The 23,303-nt window shown below is 50.6% G+C and overlaps 1 protein-coding gene across 1 annotated transcript in view; it reads right to left on the minus strand.

Moving 5' to 3' along the window:
• Positions 1-1,995: 1,995 nt before the first annotated feature.
• The window catches only part of Apcdd1l (APC down-regulated 1 like), a 61,759-nt gene continuing 40,451 nt past the window's right edge, over positions 1,996-23,303 (minus strand). Inside the window, exons 2-4 of the mRNA XM_050152856.1 lie at positions 13,341-13,479; positions 10,250-10,802; positions 1,996-4,273 (exon numbers count right to left, since the gene is read on the minus strand). Coding sequence (XP_050008813.1) covers positions 3,503-4,273; positions 10,250-10,802; positions 13,341-13,479 — 1,463 coding nt within the window. The 3' untranslated portion in view covers positions 1,996-3,502. The remainder of the gene's footprint in view (positions 4,274-10,249; positions 10,803-13,340; positions 13,480-23,303) is intronic.

Genomic DNA, 23,303 nt, shown 5'->3' on the forward strand with positions numbered 1-23,303 from the left:
ACCTGACAGGAGGCCTGCTGTTCTGAAGCTGGGTTGAAAGAGGACGTGAATAAACAGGATGTTACCGATAAATACGTGATGAAGATGGGGGTGTGTGCCCAGCTGAGCAAGGGCCGAGGCTATGGAAGGCGTGGGCTGAGCACTGATTACAGGGAAAGAAGGACAACCAAAGAGCGAGGTCTTCAGTGTGCACAGATGATTTCTGTCTTCTGTGGCAGTGGGGGACCAGCTCTGGGCAGGCAGGGAGGTGGATGGTTGCTGCCCAGAACCCACCTCTGTAAGTGGTAACAACCCCCAGCCTCAGCCCTCATCAGTGACACTAATGGCCGTGCATCGGCCCCTGCCAGGGCCCTAATGCAATTCTACCTGCGTCAGAGGCTCCAGCCAGCGCCTGAGTCACCCTAGCTCCCAAGAGAGGACACACCGAGCGGCCTCGCGTCACCGGCACAGGCTGCTTCTCAGCACGGTGGTACCGCTGGGAGATTAAACACATTCGCTTAGAAAAAAAAGCAAAGAAATAACTTCTGATAAGCAGTGCCTGGTAGTTAATGGGCCTCCGAGAGCTGTGTACAATTTAAACTTTTTATTAAAAAGAAAAAAAAAAGCTCCTTTGCTCTCCCGGGACTTACACTGTGAAATTATCAACCGCCACGGGCTTTGCCCCCCTTCAGCGGGACTGCACATACAGTGGAGAACATTAATTTTGTTTTGTTTTTGCTCACAGCCAGGAGTAGGCTCTTCCCTTCTGCTAAGGAGAGCACTCTTCGGTCTCCGTAAGGGTGGAAGGGCCTGGGGGTTCTGAGGCCTCAGCCTCTGCCTAATCCCCTCACCGAAAGAGACGGGCTCTTAGCTTTCTTCTGTCAGTTGTCTCCATAGGGGCCTAACTCAGCCAGCAGAAGCTCCTCTCTGACTCAGCATACCTAATCAGGTGGTTCACAACTTGCCGAGCAGTTCCAAATTACCTTCCTTGTTGCAGCAAGGAGCCCCCCACACTTCCTTCAGAAAACCCTGATCTCTGGCTTCTGGGTTCAGCTGCACCCCATTTGGACCCAAGACTTTGCTTACTGTGTGACCGACCTCCTGTCAGCCAGCCCCTCTCTGTGCCTCCATGTGTCCATGTGGAAGGTACAGATGACCAACCCCATCTCTGATTCAGTCTCTCCAACCCAGGGATGGCACGTGTGACCTGTGACTTTCACCAGTTTCTGTACCCTTGAGAGTCATCTATGTGCTGAGGTCCTTTCCACCTGGCACCAGGCACTTCTGACTTCATGGGGAAGATGCAGAGAGGGGCCCTGCCCGTTCCCTGGGAGTTGCATTCTCTAGAGGGGCCAGAGAATAAACATGAAAAAAACGAAAGCCTTTCAAACACTGATCAACATGTGACAATGGTGGGCGGATGAGAGCAAGGGGGTGGTTTATTGGGGGCGGTACCAATGGTGGATGGACGAGAGCAAAGAGGTGGTCCATTGGGGGCGGTACCAATGGTGGAGGAGAGCAAAGAGGTGGTCCATTGGGGGCGGTACCAATGATGAATGGATGAGAGCAAGGAGGTGGTCCATTGGGGGCAGTACCAACGATGGAGGGAAGAGAGCAACAGGGAGGACCCTTTGGGGACCATACCAATGGTGGCCCTTCCTGAGGAGGTTCTATCTGAGACTTAAATGAATAGGAAAGGGTTGGCTCTTTTCTGGTCTGAAGGAGGACATATGACAAAGGTCCCCTGCAGGCCCGCTCAGTGTGGTCAAGAACCAGAAAGGCAGGTGCATCCAGGGTGTGGGCAGCTCCAGCTGACCTCTGCTGACAGCGGGAGCCAAAACTGGAGTGCTCTGAGCAGTGGGCACAGTGGAGGGACGAGGTTGCAGGGCAGCGGGAGGCGCAGCGGCTTGGGCTTTACCAATCTCTGCCTTATTTTCTGCACGTGTCTTTTCTTTGGAACTGTAATCCCGTTGGTTGATTTTAATAACCAATGAGAACATTTTTCAGGCTGTTTAACTTTATTAAAAGATTTGAATTTGATGCTGAACATCAGCTTGGCTGCTTCAAACTTCTGATAGAAGGCCCGCTCAGTCATGGCTGTGTTCTCGGCACCTACTGCCATCCCTACATGTTAGCTCCCTCCTCACTGCCATGTAGCCCAAGACTGTAAATAATCTAATTATTTCTTGTACTTTAGTAAATATGCCAGGATCACTTGTAGCTGTCTGAGACCCACAGAGAATATTAACTTGGTGCTTTTTTTTTTTTTTTGAGAAGACTGGATAATAAGTCAGAACAATCTTCTTGGACTGATTGAGCCCCCACACAGTCTCAGGGAGGCCAAGGGCTTTCCTCTGTATGCATCATTAGCCTCATATAGGATTGTTCAAGATCTGCGATAAGAGGCATGGTGGGAAGAGGAAGGAACTGGGAACAAGTTGCTCACAGTCCTGAAAACCCTTGAGCCCATCAGGACTCCAGTTAATCTCTCAGTGTGCAGATGAGGCCCTAGGCCTATGAGCAGGGTCCCCACCGTGATGACAGCCTGCCCCCAGCAGACAAGAACTTGACATATTAGTGTCACAGTGTGGGGACTTGGGGAGGTCAGGCTTGCTGGGTCCTACCTCCAGATGTTGCTGTGTAGCCTGGTGGCCTCCCCATCCCTGTCTGTCGACAGAAGAGGCTTCTGGAAGAATATTCGGGGCTAATTACAGAGCACATCGTGCTGCAGCCATCATTAGTATTAATTAGTTTCCAAAGGCAGAAATGCGCTTTCCTCCGTGGACTGCGCCCCGCTTGGCTAGCCCTGAGCTTGTGGGCACCATGCGTGGGCGCAGGAGACTTAGAGGCCACAGGCTGCAGGGAAAGGCCAAGGTCTCAGCTCAGATCGAGCCCTCTTTTCGTGCTCTGTGGCCCTGGGGGACCGGATTTACCCATGTGCTGTGTTGCCAGCATGAGGTCTGATCAAGAAGCACAAGCAGGTTTCCAAAGACGCCAACAGGCAGAACTCAAGAAAGCTGACTGCCCCCGGAGAGACAAGCCCTCTGCCAGAGAACTGAGACAGTCTGAAAGCCCCAAGTGGCATCTTTAATTCATGCCCTGGCTGAGTTTGTATTGCTAAATTCAAATTAATGATCTCTACACCACAACCCAGAACCTGGCCAAGCGGCAGGAAGCATCCTTGAACACCATCATAGGACATCCTCCCTGTCTCAACACCCCAGGCAGGGAAGGGCAAGGAGGCTAACACCAACCACAATGACAGGATTAAAACTAGCAGGAGGGTTTTAGAAACAGCAGATTTTGCAGCCACATCCAGGCCTGTGGTCTGGGACCCCTGGCTTTGCAGTACTCTTGAGTTCCGTGGACTCAAGCACAGACAGGCTGAACCATATGTCCATCCAAAGCAGAGCAGTGGAGAAGGCTATTCTTTCCCCTGCGGCAGTACAACAGCAGAGAGCCAGATGGGCATCTGCAGGGCCACACAGTGCCCAATGGGCCACCTGGAAGTCAAAGACTGATGTCATAGCAACCCAAAGGGGGCCAGGCCTTGAACCAGGAGTAGTATGGGGAGTGGCATGACAGGAAGATCTGGTGCCCACCCAGTGGGGGGGTTCTGCATTGGAAGCCTGTGCTGTGAGAGCCTGGGGGTCCTTTGGACCTGCCTCTTGCAGAGCACCAGGGGTGCCTGGAAGGAGGTGGGGCGCTTCTCAGGAGTGTCGGGACTGGACCCGTCTGTGGGCCTCTGCCCAGTGAAAAGCAGGCTTTGCCCATGGGGGTCTTGTTCCATTCTGAACAGCTCATACTCTATATGTGGAAGCTTTATACCCAATGGGAGGCATCCGTTGGTGGCTGTGACATCCCTCTCCATGCCTACTGACCAGACCCCTGGGCCTCCACAGCTGCTTGGTTTGGAGAAGTTGAGTATGGCTGTAGTGACCTGGTTCATGGGGGTCACATAAGCCCGTGTCACCTCAAACACCAGTTCAGTGCCACCGTGGACCCTGGGGGATGGGGTGCCTCCGGAGTAGTGGCCAGTTGCAAACACGGTGAAGGTGGGCTGGCGGCAAGCGGGATCAGAGAAATGGTGGTAGTGCCCTTCCCAGGAGCGGTTGTGGTCATCGAAGGTGAAGAGCCGAGTGAGGAACAACACAGCAGGCCTTGTCTCGCAGCCCGTGCTGACCCAGTGACCACCCAGGTGCAGTGGCAGAGCTGGCCGGGAAGGCAGCACAGGTGGGTGGTGCTCGTCGGAGTAGGCAATGTGACTGCAGGCCAGGCAGGGCCAAGTGTGGTGCTGCCAAAGTTGAAGCAGAGGGTCAGGCGCCAGGCAGAGCCACACTTGCAACTAGAATGGACTCACAGTGCAGGGCCTGAGACCCCCTTTCCTGGTTGCTCAGCTCTCTTTGCCCTCCTATTCACTAGCAGGTGGGCCTCTTGGTGTACTTGGGTTTAGAAGAAAAGGTACCTTTAGGCTGACACTGCTTGTTTGTTTCTCTGCTTCCCAGACACAAATAATCACAGGGAAACTATATTAATTACAACACTGTTTGGCCTATAGCTTAGGCATATTTTTAGTTTACTCTTACATTTTAAATTAACCCATTTCTATTAATAGGCTGTGGCCTACTGATAAGGTTCTGACTGGCAGCTGGCGTCTTTCTTCATTGGCAGCTAAATGGCATCTCTCTGACTCCACCTATATCTATATTTTTCTCTATATCTCTGTTCGAATTTCCTGCCTGACTTTACTAAGCCATTGGCCAAAACAGCTTTATTCATCAACCAATAAAGCAACACGTATACAGAAGGACATCCCACACCAGGTAACCTTCCTCCTGGGCCTCTGCACATGTCCCCAGGAAGGCCCAAGGCCTCTTCCTCTGGTCCTCACTCTAATAAAGGCTTGCACTTATAAAGCAGGCTTAAGACCTGTCCCATCCCTTCCTCATAGATATCCCTCCCCCTTTCCTTTATCCCTTTCGCATTAGACTGGAAGTAGCAGAAACTTTCTAGGCAGTGGCCTTGACTTCTCCCAACCCTAGGCTCCCAGCAAACACACTCCTGTTGAATGAATGAGAGTGGGCTGAAGCACAGCTTGGTCTTAGGTCTCCAGATTTAGAAGAAGTCCATGCCCCGTTTGCCAAAGGCACACCACCAATGTCCCTTTACTTCTGCAGCATCCTCACTTGCTGGCTGGTGTGGCAGGTCCTTCTGTCTATGTGTTTCTTTTATTGGTTGATGAATAAAGAAACTGGCTTGGCCTATAGTAAGGTAGAACTCAGTTAGGTGGGGAAAACTAAGCTGAATGCTGGGAGAAAGGAAGCAGAGTCCAAGAAAAGCCATGGGGCCCTGCCCAACAGCCTCGTGGCAATATACAGATTACTAGAAATGGGTTAAATTAAGATATAGGAGTTAGCCAATAAGAAGTTAGAGCTAATGGGCCAAGTAGTGATTTAAATAATATAGTTTCTGTGTGACCATTTCAGGTCTGAGCTGCTGGGCAGCTGGGAAACAAACAAACGGCCTCTCTTACAACAGCTGGGGGCTAGGTTGAAGCCCTCCTGCAACTGTTCAACCAAAGGCAGTGGAACTCAGAGGCCAGGTGGCTTGCCACAGTTGTCCGTCATTGAACACAGCCCTGCAGAACTTGTGCCCAAACCTCACTGCAGTTAGCACGTCCTCTGCAAGGGGGAGGACCAAGGCTACTGTGGTGGTTTCTGTTGTGTGTGTGTGTGTGTGTGTGTGTGTGTGTGTGTGTGTGTGTGTAGGGGCGGGGAACGTGGGTGTGGAGGTGTGTTCCTGTGTGTCAGCCACATGTGAAGGCTGGAGGTTGACAAAGGGGTCTTTCTCTTATCATACACCGCTTTATTCTATGAGACAGAGTCTCCCAGTTGAACCTGAGCTTGCCAATAGGACTAAGTTTCCTAGCCAGCTAGCCCTGGACATCCCTTGCCTCTGCTTTCTGAACACTGAAATTACAGGCAGGCTGCCACACCTGCCCAGCATTTAAGTAACATCTGGGGATCCAGATTCCAGTCCTCGACCTTCCTCTGCAATTGCATTAAACAGTGAGCTTCTCCCCAGCCCTCTTCCCCACTGGCCTTGTTTGAGATACATTTATGCTATGTAGCCCAAGCAAACCTTGAACTTGCTTTTTAGCTTGGACAGGACTTGTGTCCCTGAAGTGCCGGGATTATGAGCATGTACCACCCTGCCTAGCCTTCAGCATCATTGTAACAGACAAAACCAGTTGCATTGGAGTCCTGGGGTTTACAGACCCTTCCCCCACTGCCCCAAGGTGTGCACTCCCCCCCCCCCCTCCGTTTTGGATTACTTGAAGTAATCCCAGGTTAGGCTTTGCTAAGATGATTAAGACCCAACAACGGGAAAAAGACGTGAAATCTAATTGGTCTACATTTCAGAGTGAAAATACTTAGTAGAGGCCAGGAAAGAATGAGGCATGACCTCCCATCTCCCTCTCCCTCCCTCCCCCTCCCTCTCCTTCCCTTCCCTCTTCTTCTTTCCTTAAAGGGAGTTGCTGCCAGAAGTCAACACAGAACCTTCTCTACCTATGATGGCCTTGGAACAGGCACCGTTCAGCACTGACCTGAGAGCCAGCTGACAATTCTGTTCCCGCTGTCCCTGAGGGAAACTTGGGGACTGGGGTCCAAGCAGAAGAGACAAGGGGGAGGGTTTTTTTTCTTTTGTTTGGATTGTCACACTTTCAAAGCCTTTACTATTAATATTTATTCCTCTGAGGGAACTGAACTTCTATTTCTGCAACACATGATCCTATATCATGTTTCATTTCTGGATATTATTCTTATTATTGTTATTATTGTGTGCGCGCGCGAGAGAGAGTCATGCTGTATAGCCGAGGCTGGGTTCAAACTCCAGGCAATCCATTTTGCCTCGGCTTCCAAAGGGCTCAAATAACAGGCAAGCACTATCATGCCTAGCTGTTCAGGGGATTCTGACCTGGAGGACGCGAAGGCACTTTGAAACCCTGGTAAATGGTGGCAGACTTGTTTGTGATGGAGGAAGCAGTGGCAGTTAGCTGGAGTGTCAGTAATTGGGAGGCCAGCTGATAAGAGTTCCCTCTAATTTAGGCCTTTTAACCCACGTTCTGAACTATGTTCACACTAATGTGTATTGACAGCACCAAATGCACAGCATTGAAATAGTCCCAGAGTGGCTCTTTCCTGCCACACGCGTGCAGACACACTCATGGCCTGACTCGTGCACCATCCCCTGCGCAGAGGGACGTTGCAGGGGCTGGCTGGTCATTTGGGGCATTCCCGAGTTCTGAAGGTGGTTGAGGGGACAGAAAAGGCATTTCCCGCTCAGGGTCAGTTAAAGGAGGTGACACAAAACTTCCATCCCCACGAACCACCTCCTGGGTGCCCTCAAGAGAGACCAGAGGCCCATGTGTTAATAGACAAAGCCCCCACCTCACACTTGCTAACTTCATGGTGACGTGAGCCTATTCGCCGAACCGGTTCCCCCATGGCCCGCACTGGTTTCTAATTAGGCTCCGGAGCCGACGCCTGCCTGGATGACTGCGGTGGAGAACGGGCTGATTGATTACTATTCTATATCCAGGCAATAAATTTGGGCATCAAATTGGTTTTAAATTAACTCTAAAAATGTTCGTGTTTACCATCTGGTTCGGGTCGCAGGCAAAGCTCAGGCTCCTGAGAGCAGAAGGTGAGGAAGAGCAGCGAGGAGCTGTTCTGCAGCAGCCTTGCCTTCTCTCGACCGCTCTTCCTCCCCTCCCCAAGAGGGGAGTTGCTGAGCAGACCTTTAATTTAATGTCTGTGCATCTGGCGCTGGTCTGCAATGACATCTTTCTATGCGTCTTGTTTCCCAATCACTCTTCCAGCCTGTGTAGGCCACTAGGTCTGGTGGGGTGGAAGGAAGGGATGTAATAGTGGCCCCTGAGCTCCGCCCAGGAGACAGGAGGCTGTTAGCCCTCATGGTGTCCACTGGAACAAGGAGGTGGGGTCTGTAATCTACTCACCACGTGTGCCTTCCTCCTCAGGACTGAGTTCTGAGCATCATAGACACTTGTCAAAAGGGATTGATTTTGAGGTCAATTGAAAGGAACCCTGTGGAGCCGGGCACTGGGCAGTGGTGGCACATACCTTTAATCCTAGCACTTGGGAGGCAGAGACAGGCAGATCTTTGTAAATTCCATGCCAGCCTGGTTTACAGTCTGCAGAGAGAGTTCCAGGACAGCCAGGACTACACAGAGATACTCTGTCCTGAAAAACCAAAGCAGGCTCCTTTCAGGAGAACCTTGGCATGTTCCTTCTCTGCCTCCCATATCCTGGGTTTTGGGGGCAGCTGGAAAGTGTAGGGTGGGCATATGGGTGTGGCCTAGCTCTCATCACTAGTACCCACCCCTTGGGAATCTGACAAGCAGTAGCTACCAAAGATGAGAAGTGGCCCCATTTGACTTCTTGAGCGTACAGCATTCAGTAGGCTCTCAATGTATGCTACACGATGGGAGGATGGCTAAGTTCAAATAGCACTGATAAAGATGGCAGAACTTATTCCTCCCTGTCATGATTTGATTATTTCTTCTTCTTCTTCTTCTTCTTCTTCTTCTTCTTCTTCTTCTTCTTCTTCTTCTTCTTCTTCTTCTTCTTCTTCTTCTTCTTCTTCTTCTTCTTCTTCTTCTTCTTCTTCTTCTTCTTCTTCTTCTTCTTCTTCTTCTTCTTCTTCTTCTTGTTTTTGGATTTTAAGACTGGCCTCAAACTCAAAGCAGTCTCCCTGCCTCTGCCTTCAAAGTGCTAGAGTTACAGATGTGAGAGCTACCGTGCTCAACTTGATTATCAGAAAATATGTATGAAGTTCACTGGTAAGAAGTTCCTAATGTAGAGTCCTAACCCTCTTCCTTCTCCACTTACAACAAGCAGCGAGTCCCAGCATCACCACTATTCCTGTGTGTCACCCCCATCCCACTGTCAGTGTGCTAGACACTGGGGACATTGTTTTCACTCATCACTTGAGGGTGAAGACCCTGTTCTCAGCCATCGAATGTCACAGCTTCCCCTCCTCGGGCTGTTTTAGTGGGGTTGGCTTCCACTTAAAGCCAATGCCTTTTATGACTTTAATTTTTTTTCTCAACGTTTTTCTGAGGAGGTGTGCTCATGCGTTATCAGTTACTGGTCAGAGTACCCCAAAATCCACAAGTCCCCGTGGTGGTGCCCGCCTCTAACCCCAGCACTTGGGAGGCAGAGGCAGGCGGATCTCTGTGAGTTTGAGGCCAGCCTGGTCTACAGGGTGATCCAGGACAGGCTCCAAAGCTACACAGAGAAACTCTGTCTCGAAAAACCAAAAAAGCAAACAAAACAAAACAAAAAAAGAAATGAAGACTGCAGGCCTCACCCTAGATCCCCTCATTAAGAGAGGCCCAGGTCCTAACCCAGAGTCCTTTGTTTCCCCCAAGGACCCCACTGTTGTTCACACTGAGCTGTAAGAAGTCAGAGTGAGGGCCCATGTCCCAAGGTCTCCTGTGTTCATTATACCGACTTCATAATATCCGTGGGCTTTGGTGCAGCACGCTCCAGTGTCAGCTTGTGTGCACACATGCGCTGGCGGTTTATTCCCTGGTCAGCAGGAAGCCCCCCGAGCTCCTGAAGGAGGTCATTAAGAGGGTACCGCAGCCTCAGCAGACTGTCTCAGTGCATGTGCCGACGTTAGGCTGCCTGTAGCCAGATGCCAGACCCCATGCTGGGTGAAGCCTCAGACCTCTTTTGATGGGGTGCCTAATGTTGCCCACGTGAGGAGGGAACAGGTGGGCTCCCTACCGGCAGTGTGTCCTGGGTGTTGGGAGGTGTGTAGAGTGGGGAGGTGGGAGAGAAGGACCAGGAAATGAGAACCAAGGAGGGAACAACCAGCTAGAACCACTGTGCCCTGCAGGGAAAGGTATGGAGCCTTACAAGAATTGTGAAGACCAAATCTAGAAGACGTATGCTGAGAATGACTAGGTGAGGGAGGGTGAATTGTGTTGTTCTCTACAAAATACCATCTAGCCTTGCAAAAGCTGGGGAAAGATGGCCCAAGGAGAGGATATAATCTGCTGTATATAATATATACAGAAGATTATAAAGATAAAATGTAATAGAATGTGCCAATGTCCCGAGGTGAGCTGACCAGAGGTGAGGGCAGTGAGGAGAGTTGGGCAGAGACCCTTAGCTGGACCAGATTGTAAAGGACCTGCCAAACTAGACACCAGAACACACCCAGAGGGGCCCATACTCACCAGAACACTTTGCAGGGGGCACTGGTAGCCAGTGGGACGGTAGTGCTGCCTCTCTGCCCAGTCGGTGTGGATGTCCCCAAGGAACAACTCCTTGACTAGATGGGGTGCCTCCCCAGGCAGCTGTTGCATGTGATACTGCAGGCGGAGCAGACTGAGTTCATGCATGCTGAAGCCCAGTGCGGCCATGCAGTCACCTGGTACCGGGGAGCTCAGCAGCTCATACAGTGTCCCTGGCAGCCAGGCCCTGTCTGGGGGCAGCCGTCCTGTACAGTCCTGGCCAGCCTGGGTCTGGTTGAGGAGCCTGACAATGTTGAGAAGGGCATGGTGGCTGTGGAAGACCATGCCCACCTTGTGAAGATGGTAGTCGGCCTCGGTGGCACCCTGGGTGATCCAGGAGGCCCGGCGCAGATGGACTTTGCCCTTGATGAGCAGTGAGTGGGCAGGCTCCTGGCAGGAGGGGTCCCTGTAGTAGAACTGATAGGCTCGGAAGAGACGGTTGGAATAGAAGGTGTAGGAGCGGGTGAGGAATTCTGGCCCTGGACGTACCTCGCAGCTGCTGGGAAGAGATGAGTTTTGGATGGAGAAATGAAAACCTACCTGGGTGTCCCCTTCCCTCTGGCCTGGGCTCCCTTGTTTCCAACCTCCGTCACGCGGGCCTGAGCCCTATGGTCTGTTTCCCCAGTTGGGGGCCTTCTTAATCTTGTGATCCTCATAAAAGCTCTCCAGTCTCCTTCTGGTCAACCTCATGGTCCTAACTGGGGCTGTTCCTACCATCTACCACTCAATGGACTCTTAGTTTCCCAGGAACCCTGGCTTCTTCCCCACCAAGATCCAGCACCCCCTTGCTCTGTCCTGGACTTCTTGTTGAGTGAAGGGGGTAGAAGAAGGAGTACAGAGGGACATTTCTCAAGTGTCTCCCCTCCAGTGAGCTGTTTTCTTCCACTGCTTTATTACACAATAGAGAGCTGTTTCCATAAAGGGGCTGGACCGTGGACAACACACACTTTGTGGGTTGAAGGGTGATGGGGAATCTATTGTGACCACTCAGCATCGCCATCAGGGAAGATGACTGCCCCCAAGCAAGACCCGGAGGATAGCTCAGTGGGAAGAGTGTTTCACACGAGCGTGATGCCCTCCGAGTTGGAGCTCTAGTAGCCAAACAATAATAGCACGTGTGGTAGCTGCCTATAATCCTTGCTCTGGGGAGGTAGAGACAGGAGGATCTCTAAGGATTGATGGAGACTCCCAGGTCCCAGTGAGAGACACTACCTTAAAAAAATAAGGTGGAGAACAATTGAAGAATTGAGGAAGACACCTACCTGTACCACTGTAGACACACGCACGCATTCCTGTACACAGAGGTGGTCAACTGACCTGGCCTTCAGGATCTAGTCTTTTAATAATGTAAACAGGTCCGAGGGTATATAGAAGGCAAAGGAGTGGCTCCTGACCCCATGGTCGTGGCCAAGAGTAGAGCATCCCTGTGGAGGGCTCATTGTGGTGGGTGTTGGAGGACGCCCCTCATTCCCTGGTGCCCACCTGGATTAATATATATCTTGTACTTAGGTTGGTATCATCCAGCCAGAAGGAGCTCATTTTTTTCCTCCAGGCTTTCTGCTAACATGAAGGAGAAGGCCTTGGCTGAGACCTAATGAGTCTTAAGCCGCAGCTTCCTTGTCTCCCAGAGAGAGCAGACGCTGAGCCTGAGATGGGCTGTGAATCTAAAGAGAACCCAATTATGTGGTTTTGTTCCACTGAATCTCTTCACAGTTACTTCTTATTTATGGCGAGTGGCTGTTCTCTGCATCCAGAGCAATGGTAGGCATCTTTAAAAAATAATTATATTACCCTATAAATATGTGCTGTTTACTGTATGCCAATTATACCCCAATAAGGCTGTAAAAATGCATGAATGTGTTTAAGTAAATAGAAGTGAGTTGGTCTGAAAGAAACAGTAAGTGGTGAATAGGCCAGGCCGTGACTAGAGTGAGGACAGGCAGCCTGCGCACCCACGGACCTCAGACGGGGATTACAGTACAAAACTGCTTTCCCAGGGCATGCAGGGTGTTACCTCATAGTCCCAGACTACTGACCCTTTTCTGCCGCCTCTCAGAAAGCAACGAGTATAGAGAGGACTTTCTAGGAAGAAAGTTCTAGAAGTTTCTTAGAACTGCTCCAGAGTGTTGCTGCTGGAGGCAGGAGCAGCACAGCTCAGCATTCCCCTGTGTGCACTCAGTGACCCTGCCAGGAGCTGCCTAGGTCCCAGTTGGATGAATGAGGTAAGGCTGCAGCCCCAGAGCCTGGGAAAAGTGCTAGAAGCAATTCTGAGAGCCTCAGTCCTGCCCCCTCCCAGCACCCAAAGCGCTAGCAGATGTTTGGCAAGCAGATTTCTCCATGAGCTCAGGAGGCAAGCAGGGGACATGGAAAATCCAGTCCTTGACCCCACGATGGAGTGGACTGGGGAGACCTGAGGGGGTAACTGAGGGAAGCCAGAACTCCCCTTCAGCTCCCACCCTGGGAGGAAGAGTGACCATATGGCTGCCAGAAATGAGGGGCACAGAGCAGCCCTGCTAGGAGAACTGGGTGGGGACTCAGACTCTCTCCGGCCAGTTACTTCCTGTCTTCTTTGTACCAAGTTGTGCCCCGTGCCTGACTCTTCCTGCGGATCCAAGAATGGGGCTTCTCTGCAGATGCCACCATCTCCAGGAACCTTCTAGGACATGTTGCCACGCCATGGAGTTTTGCTTGGCAGTTCACTGCTGTGGCAAAACTACATTACACACTTCCCTGTGTGCCTGTTTAGCACGTCTGACTGCACCCCATGCGCCAGCGCACAAGAGGGAAGCTTGGGTGTCTGTCACGGGTTTCCACGTGTGTATCGTGTGTATCGTTCAGCTTAACTGCATTGGTTGGATGTGAAGCCTGGCTGTTCCCTGCTCCAGATGCCACCCCCATAGGGGAGAAAGCAAGCCTTGAGTTTTGCCGGCAGCTTCTGGGGAACTGGGAGCATTGCCCCAGCTTCATAAAGGTCGATGCCTGCAATCATCTCGCAGCCCAGGAGTGTAGGGTTGGGAGCTTAGGGGAGTCTCACCTAGTGGAGATCCAGGTTCCTCTGAGGTGTGGGGGCAGGACCACAGTGGTGGACATACCCTTAGGCACTGGCTGCTGGCACTGGGGCTCCCAGTATAGATGGCCACCTCTTGAAATTCCAACTGTTTCTATGATGCTAGCTGCAAAGGAGAAAGACCCCAGTCAGAGCTCCACAGGCTTCATGGGTCCTGCTCTCCGCATGCCAGCAGCTCAGGCAGGCTGCACCCAGTTCACCTCAGGCCCAAGAGCACCCAGATGTTTGTTGACTGCATCCAGCAGGCTTGCCACTGTCCCCTCCCCTGTACATGAGACACATTACCAGAGTCCAACACACAGCACTCAGCCAGTGCTCACCGAGTACCTGGTGGGTACCTAGAGCTGAGCAAGAGATCAGCCACATAGACCACATCCTGCCTGGCTCTCTTCCCTAAGCCCAGGAGAGCCTGGCAAGGGCGTGGGACAGCTTTCCTCAGCTCCCAGCTGCTGCTCAGAACGGAGTAGCAAAATCTGCAGCCGCTAAAGAACTGCAATCGCCTCGAGCTGTCGCCCCACTCAGGACAGCTGACACAGCCCAGACGGCAGAATGCTAGTGTGAGCAGCGTCCAAGTTTTACAGCACTGACTGTCGTCATCGTGGCCCCTGACCCCGACTGCTGGCCACTGTAGCAGGCTTTCCAACCCAGCCCTTCCCACTGAGCCTGGGGCTGCAGTGGGTCCGGAGGGACTCAGAGAGCTCTAGCCAGCCAGGGCCTCCAGGGAAGGCTATGGATGGAGTGGAGAAACTCTCCCATGGTGTATTCCCATCTGTTCCCCACTGCCCATTCACAGGTTCCCAGCTGGGCTTGATGGGAGGCCAGGGAAAGCCCGTTTTGCCTGTTGGAGCTCTATCTGGTTCACACTTAGACCCAAGACTCTCTGTTCCCAGCAGTCTCAGGAAAACTTGCATTCCTGGCATCTGGCGTCATCTCTAGAGTCCTTGGGGGCCCTGTGACTGGATGAGAGGTGTACCTGGTGATGACAGTGTCCTTAGTCAAGTCAGGAACCCAGGAGGCTTCATAGCAAGCATATTCTAGGATACGCGATCTTTGCAGCCACCCCAGGAGTTGGTTGTGGCTCGGTTTGTAGCACTCGGCAAGAAAAGCAAGAGCTAGAGCCTAGGGTGGCCGGATTCAAGCCTGACAGACTGACTATCGCTCGTTTGGGTCACCACTGAGAACAATGGGAACAATTTGGAGACACAGAGTATAGGACCCACATGTGCAGAGTGGTCCTTGGCCCCACTGGTCAATGGATCTGTTGATCATGGTCAGACAAGTAGGAGAAACAGATTTCAATAGCTAACTAGGGCAACATGTCTACGACATCACCGTTGGTCACTGGGGGAGCAAGGCTAATGGAAGACTCGCAAGATAGACGGTGCGTTTTTCAGAATTAATCTAGTGCAATGTCAATAAGACAAAGGAACTTGAGCCACATCACTGTGGTGGGCGCGTGGGTGTCCACGTTGAGCCCACGCGCCCAGAACTGAGACAGATTCTCCCTAGCTGTCAACCTGAACACAGTCTGGAGCCACCGTTGTGGTCCGAAGCTGCTGGATTCTCCAGATTCGATTCTGCAGGTTAATTTGAAATCACCGGTGTCAATGAAACCTGTCGCAAAGTGTTGATTTGGCGAACAGATGGAAGCAAAGAAGAATCAGGAGGGGTCAGCCTTATTTGCCTGGTTGGGAAATAGAGCTCACATTTCGCAGTGAAACAACACCCGGGCTCTGAAAATGAGAGTGTTGTTGTCTACATGAATCTCTGGTTCTTGAAGAGATGGTCTCTCTGTTGGGAGGGAAGTCATCTTTTTGTTTCCTGAGCCCCATCCCTGAAGGCACCGAGAAGAGATGTCACGCTCTGTCAAGAAGCCTCAGGTGTTATTTCTCCCTAAGTGTGTTTTTGTTTATGTTGTTTTTCTATGAGAAATTAGGATTTAATTTCATTAGGAGACTGTGAGATACAGTCAGGCCTCTTTGTCTTCAGAACACAAACACACACACACACACACACACACACACACACACACACACACACACACCTCAGCACGGTGAAGATCTTAAAGAAAGCCGGAGGGCCCAGCCTTGCTGTCTTCCCATAGCCTCAATGTAAAGGTTGTCTTTTTTTTTTTTTTTTAAATTCAACAACAATCCAACTTAATAGTTAGTCTCTTCATGGTGTTGCCCCTCACAGCTTTGGGACAGACCTCGATTTTCTTTTCTTTCTTCTCCTGGCTTTCTTTCTCTCCCCTCAGGAAAGTCTTAACTAGATGAACCCCTGCTGGCAGATGGGGCCATGGCTGGGTCATACAACTCTTTGCAGGGACCTGAATGTAAGGACCAAATTGATTTTTATCAACCATGGATTTTTAATTAACAGTGCTGTCCACTTTACTGCCGTTCAGTATTTACTGTTTACCCACTAATTAAAAATTATGCTGCTTGTGCACTCATAAGAGTGGGGACATTTGAAATTAGATAGCATCGTTCAAATTACCTGCAGAATTAAATTTAGAGTACCCAACTGCTCAGACCAGGCTCCCAGAGCCGAAAATATGATCCGCCATGGCCCAACGTGTTAGCAGGAGTGAGAGCACCAGGGACAGGCCGCTTGCACAAACACCATATGGGGCATGTCTGTGGCCTTGGGGAGTGTGGATGCTTGCTGAGTTCTAGCTATGGAGCTCCCACATCTACAGAGCCTGTGCCGTGGGAGTCCGCTGTGTCATGCTGTGTCATGCCCTGGGGGCCACGGTATCCTCTGCCTGGCCGTTGCTAGGGACTGCCAATTGCAGTTCAAGGCCAGCCACATCCTACAGCTGAGGAAACAGAGAGACTCTGAGTGGTAGAGAGACTGAGATGCTGTCATTTCCAGGATGTCTCCTAAAGAACCTTGTCTATTTGTGGTACCAAGAACTGAACACAGTACCAACCCTCACATGCCAGGCAAGAGCTCTACTTGAGCTATATCCCTAGCCTGTTTTTGTGGGATTCTGGGGTGTGATCTTCCCCTGGAGCACAGAATGACCTGGAACTCAGAATCTTTGTTCTTCTGCCTCCCAGGTGTTGGGTAGGTAGATGTGTGTTTGAGAGCCAGCTTTTCGATGTGTGTGTGTGTGTATACATGTGTATGTGCACATGTGTGGACACACATGTGGAGGACAGAGGGAACCTTGGCTGTAATTCCTTAGGCATTGTCCTTCCTTTCTTTCGGCATGTCCCTTAGCTGGGAATTCACCAAGTAGCTAGGTGTTCTTTTTAAAATATGGGTGCTAAGGAATTAGAGAACCTTTAAAAAGGCAGTAAAACCTATCTAATACAATAATCAGGGTTAGCTACCTTGGCATAAGCACTTTTTATCACTAGTTCAAGGCCAGCCTGGACTACGTAGTGAGACTCCATGAATAAGCAAAACCTGCTCACCCCACTTAAAGTTTAATCCTTTAGGCATTTTTAAGCTCACCATTTAGTGACATTTAGAATATCCCAATGCTGGGCAGCTATGATCTCTGTCTAGTTCCAGAATATTCAATCACTATGTAAGGAAACTTGCACTCAGCATTTCTCACTCCCCTTTCCTCAAGCCTGCAACTGCTAATCTGCCAATCTCACTGTTACTGTAGATAGGCCTCATCCGTGTATTTCCCATGGATGGGATCCACTGGGCTTGCCCGCTTCTCACCATCGTTGTCCCTGGACCCCGAGGTCACTGTCCAGATAGGCAGCGGAGGCCTGGAGAGGGTGCACGTCCAGCCCTGAGACTGGAATCCTAGAGAACAGGCCTAGGCGGGCAGGATGAGAGATGGCTATGTGTGTGAGGGCGGGGATTGTGTGTGTGTGTGTGTGTGTGTGTGTGTGTGTGAGGGCGGGGACTGTCTCTGCTCTGGCTGTCTAATCACCAGAAAAGCAGAAGACTGAAGAGGAGGTTTGGTGAGTTAAGTGCACTTAAAAATCTGAGTTTGGGCTAGGTGGTGGTGGCACACGTTTTTAATCCCAGCACTTGGGAGGCAGAGGCAGGAGGAGCTCTGTGAGTTCAAGGCCAGCCTGGTCTACAAGAGCTAGTTCCGGGACAGGCTCCAAAGCCACAGAGAAACCCTGTTTCGAAAAACCAAAATCAATCAATCAATCAATCAATCAATCAATCAATCTGAGTTTGGATGCCCAGAACCTATGTGAAAAGCCAGATATGGTTTGGTGTTTCTGTAAATGCAATTAGTGGTGGTGGTGGTGGTGGTAGTGGAGAGAGGAAGTTGGCTTGAGTTCACCGGCCAGTCAGTCTAGTAAAAATTAAGTGAGCTCTAGGTTCAGTGAGAGACCATTCCTCAAGGGAATAGAGTGGAACACTGAGGAAGAGAACTGACATCCTATTTTTCATGGGTATGGATGCATGTGATTGTGTGCAAACATTTGTAGACATGCATACCCAACATGCACATCACACACACACGAGAGAGAGAGAGAGAGAGAGAGAGAGAGAGAGAGAGAGAGAGAGAGAGAGAGGGGCTCTTGATTTCTAAGGCTGCCCATGAGGGTTAGAATCCCTTCTTGGAGATACTGATTCCGTTACACAGAGCTGCCATGATCCTGAGTGTCTTCAAGGAAGAGGACACACAATGGCCCCTTACTTCCCAGGCTTCCCTGGTGTCCTTGTGGGTTCATCCTAGCTTTCTTCCTTGCCCATGAGGCATATGGATTTCCCCATTTCCTGTCAGATCCCACAAGACCAGTCACTTTTAGGGTATTCCCAAAGAGGAAAGGTCGTTATATAGCCTCTTCTTTTATCTGTTCTGGTGCTGGCTCACAGGCTGGCATTGCATCTCCCCTGCCCCCCAACATCTGCTGGAAGAGCCATCCTCCGCAGCCCCGCTCTCTGCCCTGTCCCCCACTCCTGTGCAGCAGCCCCGCTCTCTGCCCTTCCACACCAGCAATCATTTATCTGCTTTCTATTTACTTTTGTGTTTTTATTTTTCATCTTGGAACAATTTTAGAAAATATTGCAGGAGTAGCGTCCTGGTATAGCCTCTGGCTAGCTACTCTGAGGGTTGCCATCTACTCAGACACCCAACGAAGGCCAAAACCAAGAAGGAGAATGTAGTCAACACCTGTCCAAGGTTCACTCACTGTTTAGTTTATGACTGTTTTGGGTCCAGGAATATAAGTGTCACGTCTCTTCCACATGCCTTTGGCTTTTAATCTTTCCCAACCTTGACATATTTGGAGAATACTTGGTCTGGGACTAGAGTTTCCTATGACTGAGTTTGACCTGTAATGAGTAACTCCAGTTCACTCTGTCAGGAGGCTCCGAGTCAGTCGGTCTACAGTTTGGAACTTCATTACTATGCCTGCCAGGTTTGCCCACTGTTGAGCCATGACTAAGATGGGGATGTTGTCTTGGTAGTTACTAATGGCCTCAAGGTCTCCTGGAGATCGTCATGGAGACTTGGGAGCATCCTTGCTTTTGTTGGCAATTGACTTTAGGAGACTCTTGCCTGTCGCAGTAAGTCCTGCCCTGCTCACTTCCTGATGTCCTCCTGGAGGCCATGGCTTGCTTTGGGTTTATGAACTGGCTTGTGCTGTAAGGAAGAATTATTGTCCCTTCTTCAAATGCCAGTGCAGTGATTGTGTCCGCTCACACCTGCTCCTGGATAGGGGCTTAGTTTACAAGCTGTAGGCCATTATTATCAGTGTTTTGCCCCCCAGTTTCCCACTGATTTGGACATTAAGTGTGTTATAGTTCATCACCAACACTTTTTCCACATGCGCTTGTCAGGTTTTGAGATGTTTTTTCTTTCTTTCTCTCTTTTTTTCTTACTTTTCCCAGGTGGCAAAAGATCTTTTGGATTCACTTTGAATTTTCTTAGACTAAGCCTAGAGTCAGTCCTTATGTTCTTTTAATGGGAATGTGTGGACATCAGGACTCAGGGCCTGGGTGTCCACGGTTGGTGGAAACCACTATGGGCTCCCTGCTTATCTCTCCCTCTTCCCCACCTTTTCTTCCCCCTTTCCTCCTTTCCTTTCCCTCTCTCTCTTTGCTTCCTTCCTCTCTCTCTCTCTCGCTCTCTCTCTCTCTCTCTCTCCCTCTCTCTCCCTCATTTCTTCCACTGACTCCTTTCTTTTTTCCTCGTTCCTTCTCTATCTTTATTTCCCCCTCCCTTCCCTCCCCTCCCTCCCTTCTTCCTTCCTTCCACAGTGTCTCTATACTAGTCTGCCTGCCCCACTAAAACCTGGTTCTCTTTTCTTGCTCTTTGAGTCCCTTCCAGCACAATGCCCTGCTCATTTCCTGATGTCTCTAAAAATAATCCTGGAAAATTCTTTGAGCAACATGGCCCCAGTCCTCCTTCCCACGACTCCTCTTAGTTCAATCCAGGAGTGACTGCTACCCACTTTGAGCACCGCCCATTGCCTTGCAGACACCTCTCCCTCCTCTCAGGAAATGGCTGTCAGGGTTAGGCTGGAGGTAGATTTGCAGCTGTTGGGATTGTTCAGGCTGGTGGGAAAGGGCAGATCGTAATGGCATTCCCAGGATCTGGGGCCCTGGCAAGTGCAGAGCAAAAAGAGGCAGCTGGAAGGAGATGACATGGGAGCATACGGCCAGGCCAAGGGCTGGATCAGGCTCCAAGCCCAAGACTCACGGCCTGCATCAGCACCTGTTGTGCCCAGAGACGTGCACTGGCTTAACCAGCCTCCAACCTTAACCTCTCTCAGTTATAGCCCTACTGTATGACTCAATAGAAGTGCCTATGCACCATACACGTCAGGTCACCGATACAACATCATGGGTGCCTGATGCATTCTAATAGCCACAGTCAAAAAGCTAAAAAGAAACAGGTGAAACTAATTTTAGCATCTTTTACCCAGCCCCCAACGTTACATACAAAGGATGAAAGAGACATTCGATGTTCTTCCCTTGCATAGATTTTATAGCCTGATGTCAAAGTTGGGTGGTATGTGCTTCCCACTCCATAGCTCTGTTCCATTTAGGTTGGTCCTGTCCCAGTGATGGGTGGGCTGCTGCCTGGGACAGAACCCCAGCTTAGGAATGCAGTGTTGGTCATGTTGGGCAACAGGGGGACCAATGAATGGGGTCTAGTCTCTTACTCAGACTTTGGTCCAGCAGTCCATCCTGTGCTCAGTGTATAAATCAGATTTCCTTCCTTCCTTCCTTCCTTCCTTCCTTCCTTCCTTCCTTCCTTCCTTCCTTCCTTCCCTCCTTCCTTCTTTCCTTCCTTTCTCCTTCCTCCTCCTTCACTCGTTCTCCTCCTTCCCTCCCTCCCTCCTTCCTTCTTTCTTTCCTTTCCCCTTCCTCATTCCCTCCTTCCCCTTCCTCCTTCCTTCCTTCTTGTGGCTCTTTTTTTTTTTTTTTGAAGTAGGGTCTCAAGTACGGTAGCCAAGGATGGCCTTGGACTGCTATAATCCTCCTGCATCCAACTCCTAAATGCTGATTTGCTTTTAAAGATGTACTTGATTAAAAAGGAAACCAACAGAAAGTCAGAACATCTCTGGTTTCTTTCAAATGCTCATCCTGAAGTAATTCACCTGGAATGGTTTCAGCTTGGACGCTTGAGCACATTTTAAATAAAAGTGTCAACAACAGGTCCCACCCAAACAATAAGCTCTTGATTAGAGGAGGCCTGCATGCGCACACTCGGATGTGCTGGCAGATGATGCTCAGAAAGTCCCAGAATCTGGCTGTCAGAGGGGCGGCCCTCACCGATGCTACAGAAAACTCGTGCTTTGGGATGAGATCACCACACACAAGGCATGAAGAGAGTCCAGCGGATCTCTCTGGAGAAGGCTTCAAGATGGCCCTGTAATGACCACTCCAACAAGTCACTGAAGAAGGAAGGCTAAGTTGGACGTCCCAGAGCCTGTGGGCCCCTCTGCCGTGCTTGGTTCTGCTTCAGCCACTCACGTGTCTCTCATTTGCTCATGGTCTTAACGCCTCATTATCCACCTAATCCAAGGCCGTTGTGCTTGGGGAGCGGGTGTGTGTGTGTGTGTGTGTGTGTGTGTGTGTGTGTGTGTGTATACATCTCAACTCTGGGAAACTCAGAAATAGTATGTTCTCGAATAAGCGTATCCCACTTTCCACTCCTGGCAGTTTCTCAGGCCTTTTGGAATGTGTCCTTCTCTGCTGGGTGACCTCAGAGTGGATGGCTGCCCTGAGACCCTGGGAGGAATGGGACACCTGCAACAGCTGATTCCCAGATGGAAGGAGCATGGGGACCTTCAGATACAGGCCCACACAAGCAGGCTAGCAACGAACGGCATGACTCCCCAAAGTCCTCTCAGCTTTGCGTGCACCCCATAACTCAGCTATGAAGCTTGGCCTTGCCATTGGCGCTGCTCTGTAGCCATGAGCGCCTATGTGTGGGAAGCCCTTTGTCAAGGGGAGAGGTTTGCCTTTGGGACATCTTTCCTGTGTTTAGCATTTCCTGCTAAGGGAAGAGGAAGCTCATGGCTCCTGGGATGGGAAAGGAATGAGGGGCTTGGGAAGACAAGATTTGGCCCACTCAGCTAGCCTGTCCGCCAGGTTTTTCTGTTTGTTTGTTTAAGAATGTTCCAGTACAAAAACTTCCCATCAAAATTCTCCCTTGGCCCTATGGTAATGTTAATTATTCTGCACGGGCTGGGGCTTCCCCCCCCTCCAAGATGAAAACTGGAAAATTCTAGCTAGAGCCCAGTTGTTTCAAAATAGCTCAGGCCTCAGGGTGATTGATGGGAGCTTTCCCCTCTCTATCCAGATGTGGAGTCTAGCAGACAAGGCCCTGTCAGCCTGGCTTCCTCTGCCTCGTCAGTGCCGCGTTCTCAGTCTCTAGGTAGGTCTTCGGATAGCCATAATCTGCTGCCCAAATGAACCTTCGGCATGGACACAGAGGTGGGATGGTAGAAATGGTTCTCTATGGCCATGCTTGATGGACACTAGCTAGGCCCTGAGGGGTGGAGATCTGTGACGGTGTTTGCTGACCAGATCTATGCCTGGAAGTCTCCATGGCACCAACACATCCTTGTTGGAGTTCTTGGCAGAAGAGCTCAGATCCATTGTTCTGTAGAAAAGGAATTTGGCGCAAGTGTCACAAGGTTGTGGTGCATTCCATAAGAAACAAGACATCCATCTAAGTGAATGATGGCGAAAGGTTCCCAATGAACTATGAATGAGTGCTTGAGAAGGAACCCTGGGCAAGCATCTCTCAGAGCTGAGTTTTTCTTAAAGACTTGGAACCTTGGTGGCCATCTGGTCTTCTCCAAAAGGACCAAGAACCTTCTCATCTACCAGGAATATTTAGAAGGTTGGAGGTCTTCATGAGTACATGGAGATTGGAGGTCTTCTTGGAGCATCTTGGATCCTGAGAGCTCTCAAAGACCTAGGGGGGTGGTAGGGAGCTGCGCCAGCGTTGGGGGAAAACATCCCACAGGCTGGGCTGTTCTTGGGAGTAAACACAAGGGGGACCTCTTGAGCTTTGGTTGGGGTGGTTGGGAGTCAGGGTGGAAACCCAGAACTGGCCTCCTCCAAAGTTGGCCTCCAGCTGAGGGCCATAGGCCTCCCTCTGTCCCTCCGGGACTTTGGGTAAGACCTACGGAAGGCCACCTTGGGGGCTGATGCTCTCGCCCACACTAAGGGTTGTCACGTGAGACAGCATGGAAGGCATAGTTTGAGACTGGGGGGGAAGGTTAATGGGGTTACCCAGCCCCGTCTTCTCTGAGACACATGGGCAACTCAGAACAAAAGTCGCAAATGGAACAGGAAAGAACATCCAGTAAGTTCCATACACAGTGAAACAAAACATACCCCCCCCCCACCGCCCTCAGTCTTTCCCCAAGGATGTGTAGAAAGCGGTGGAGGTGGGGGCTTTGGGTCAGGAAACACAGAGATTTTTAATGCAAGAAAATTATGGTGATTCTAGCAAATCAAATTTTCTTGCATTGT

This window comes from Alexandromys fortis, unplaced genomic scaffold, assembly GCF_014885135.2.
Source record: "Alexandromys fortis isolate MF-2015 unplaced genomic scaffold, M_Fortis_MF-2015_v1.1 scaffold_81, whole genome shotgun sequence".
Lineage (NCBI taxonomy): Eukaryota > Metazoa > Chordata > Mammalia > Rodentia > Cricetidae > Alexandromys > Alexandromys fortis.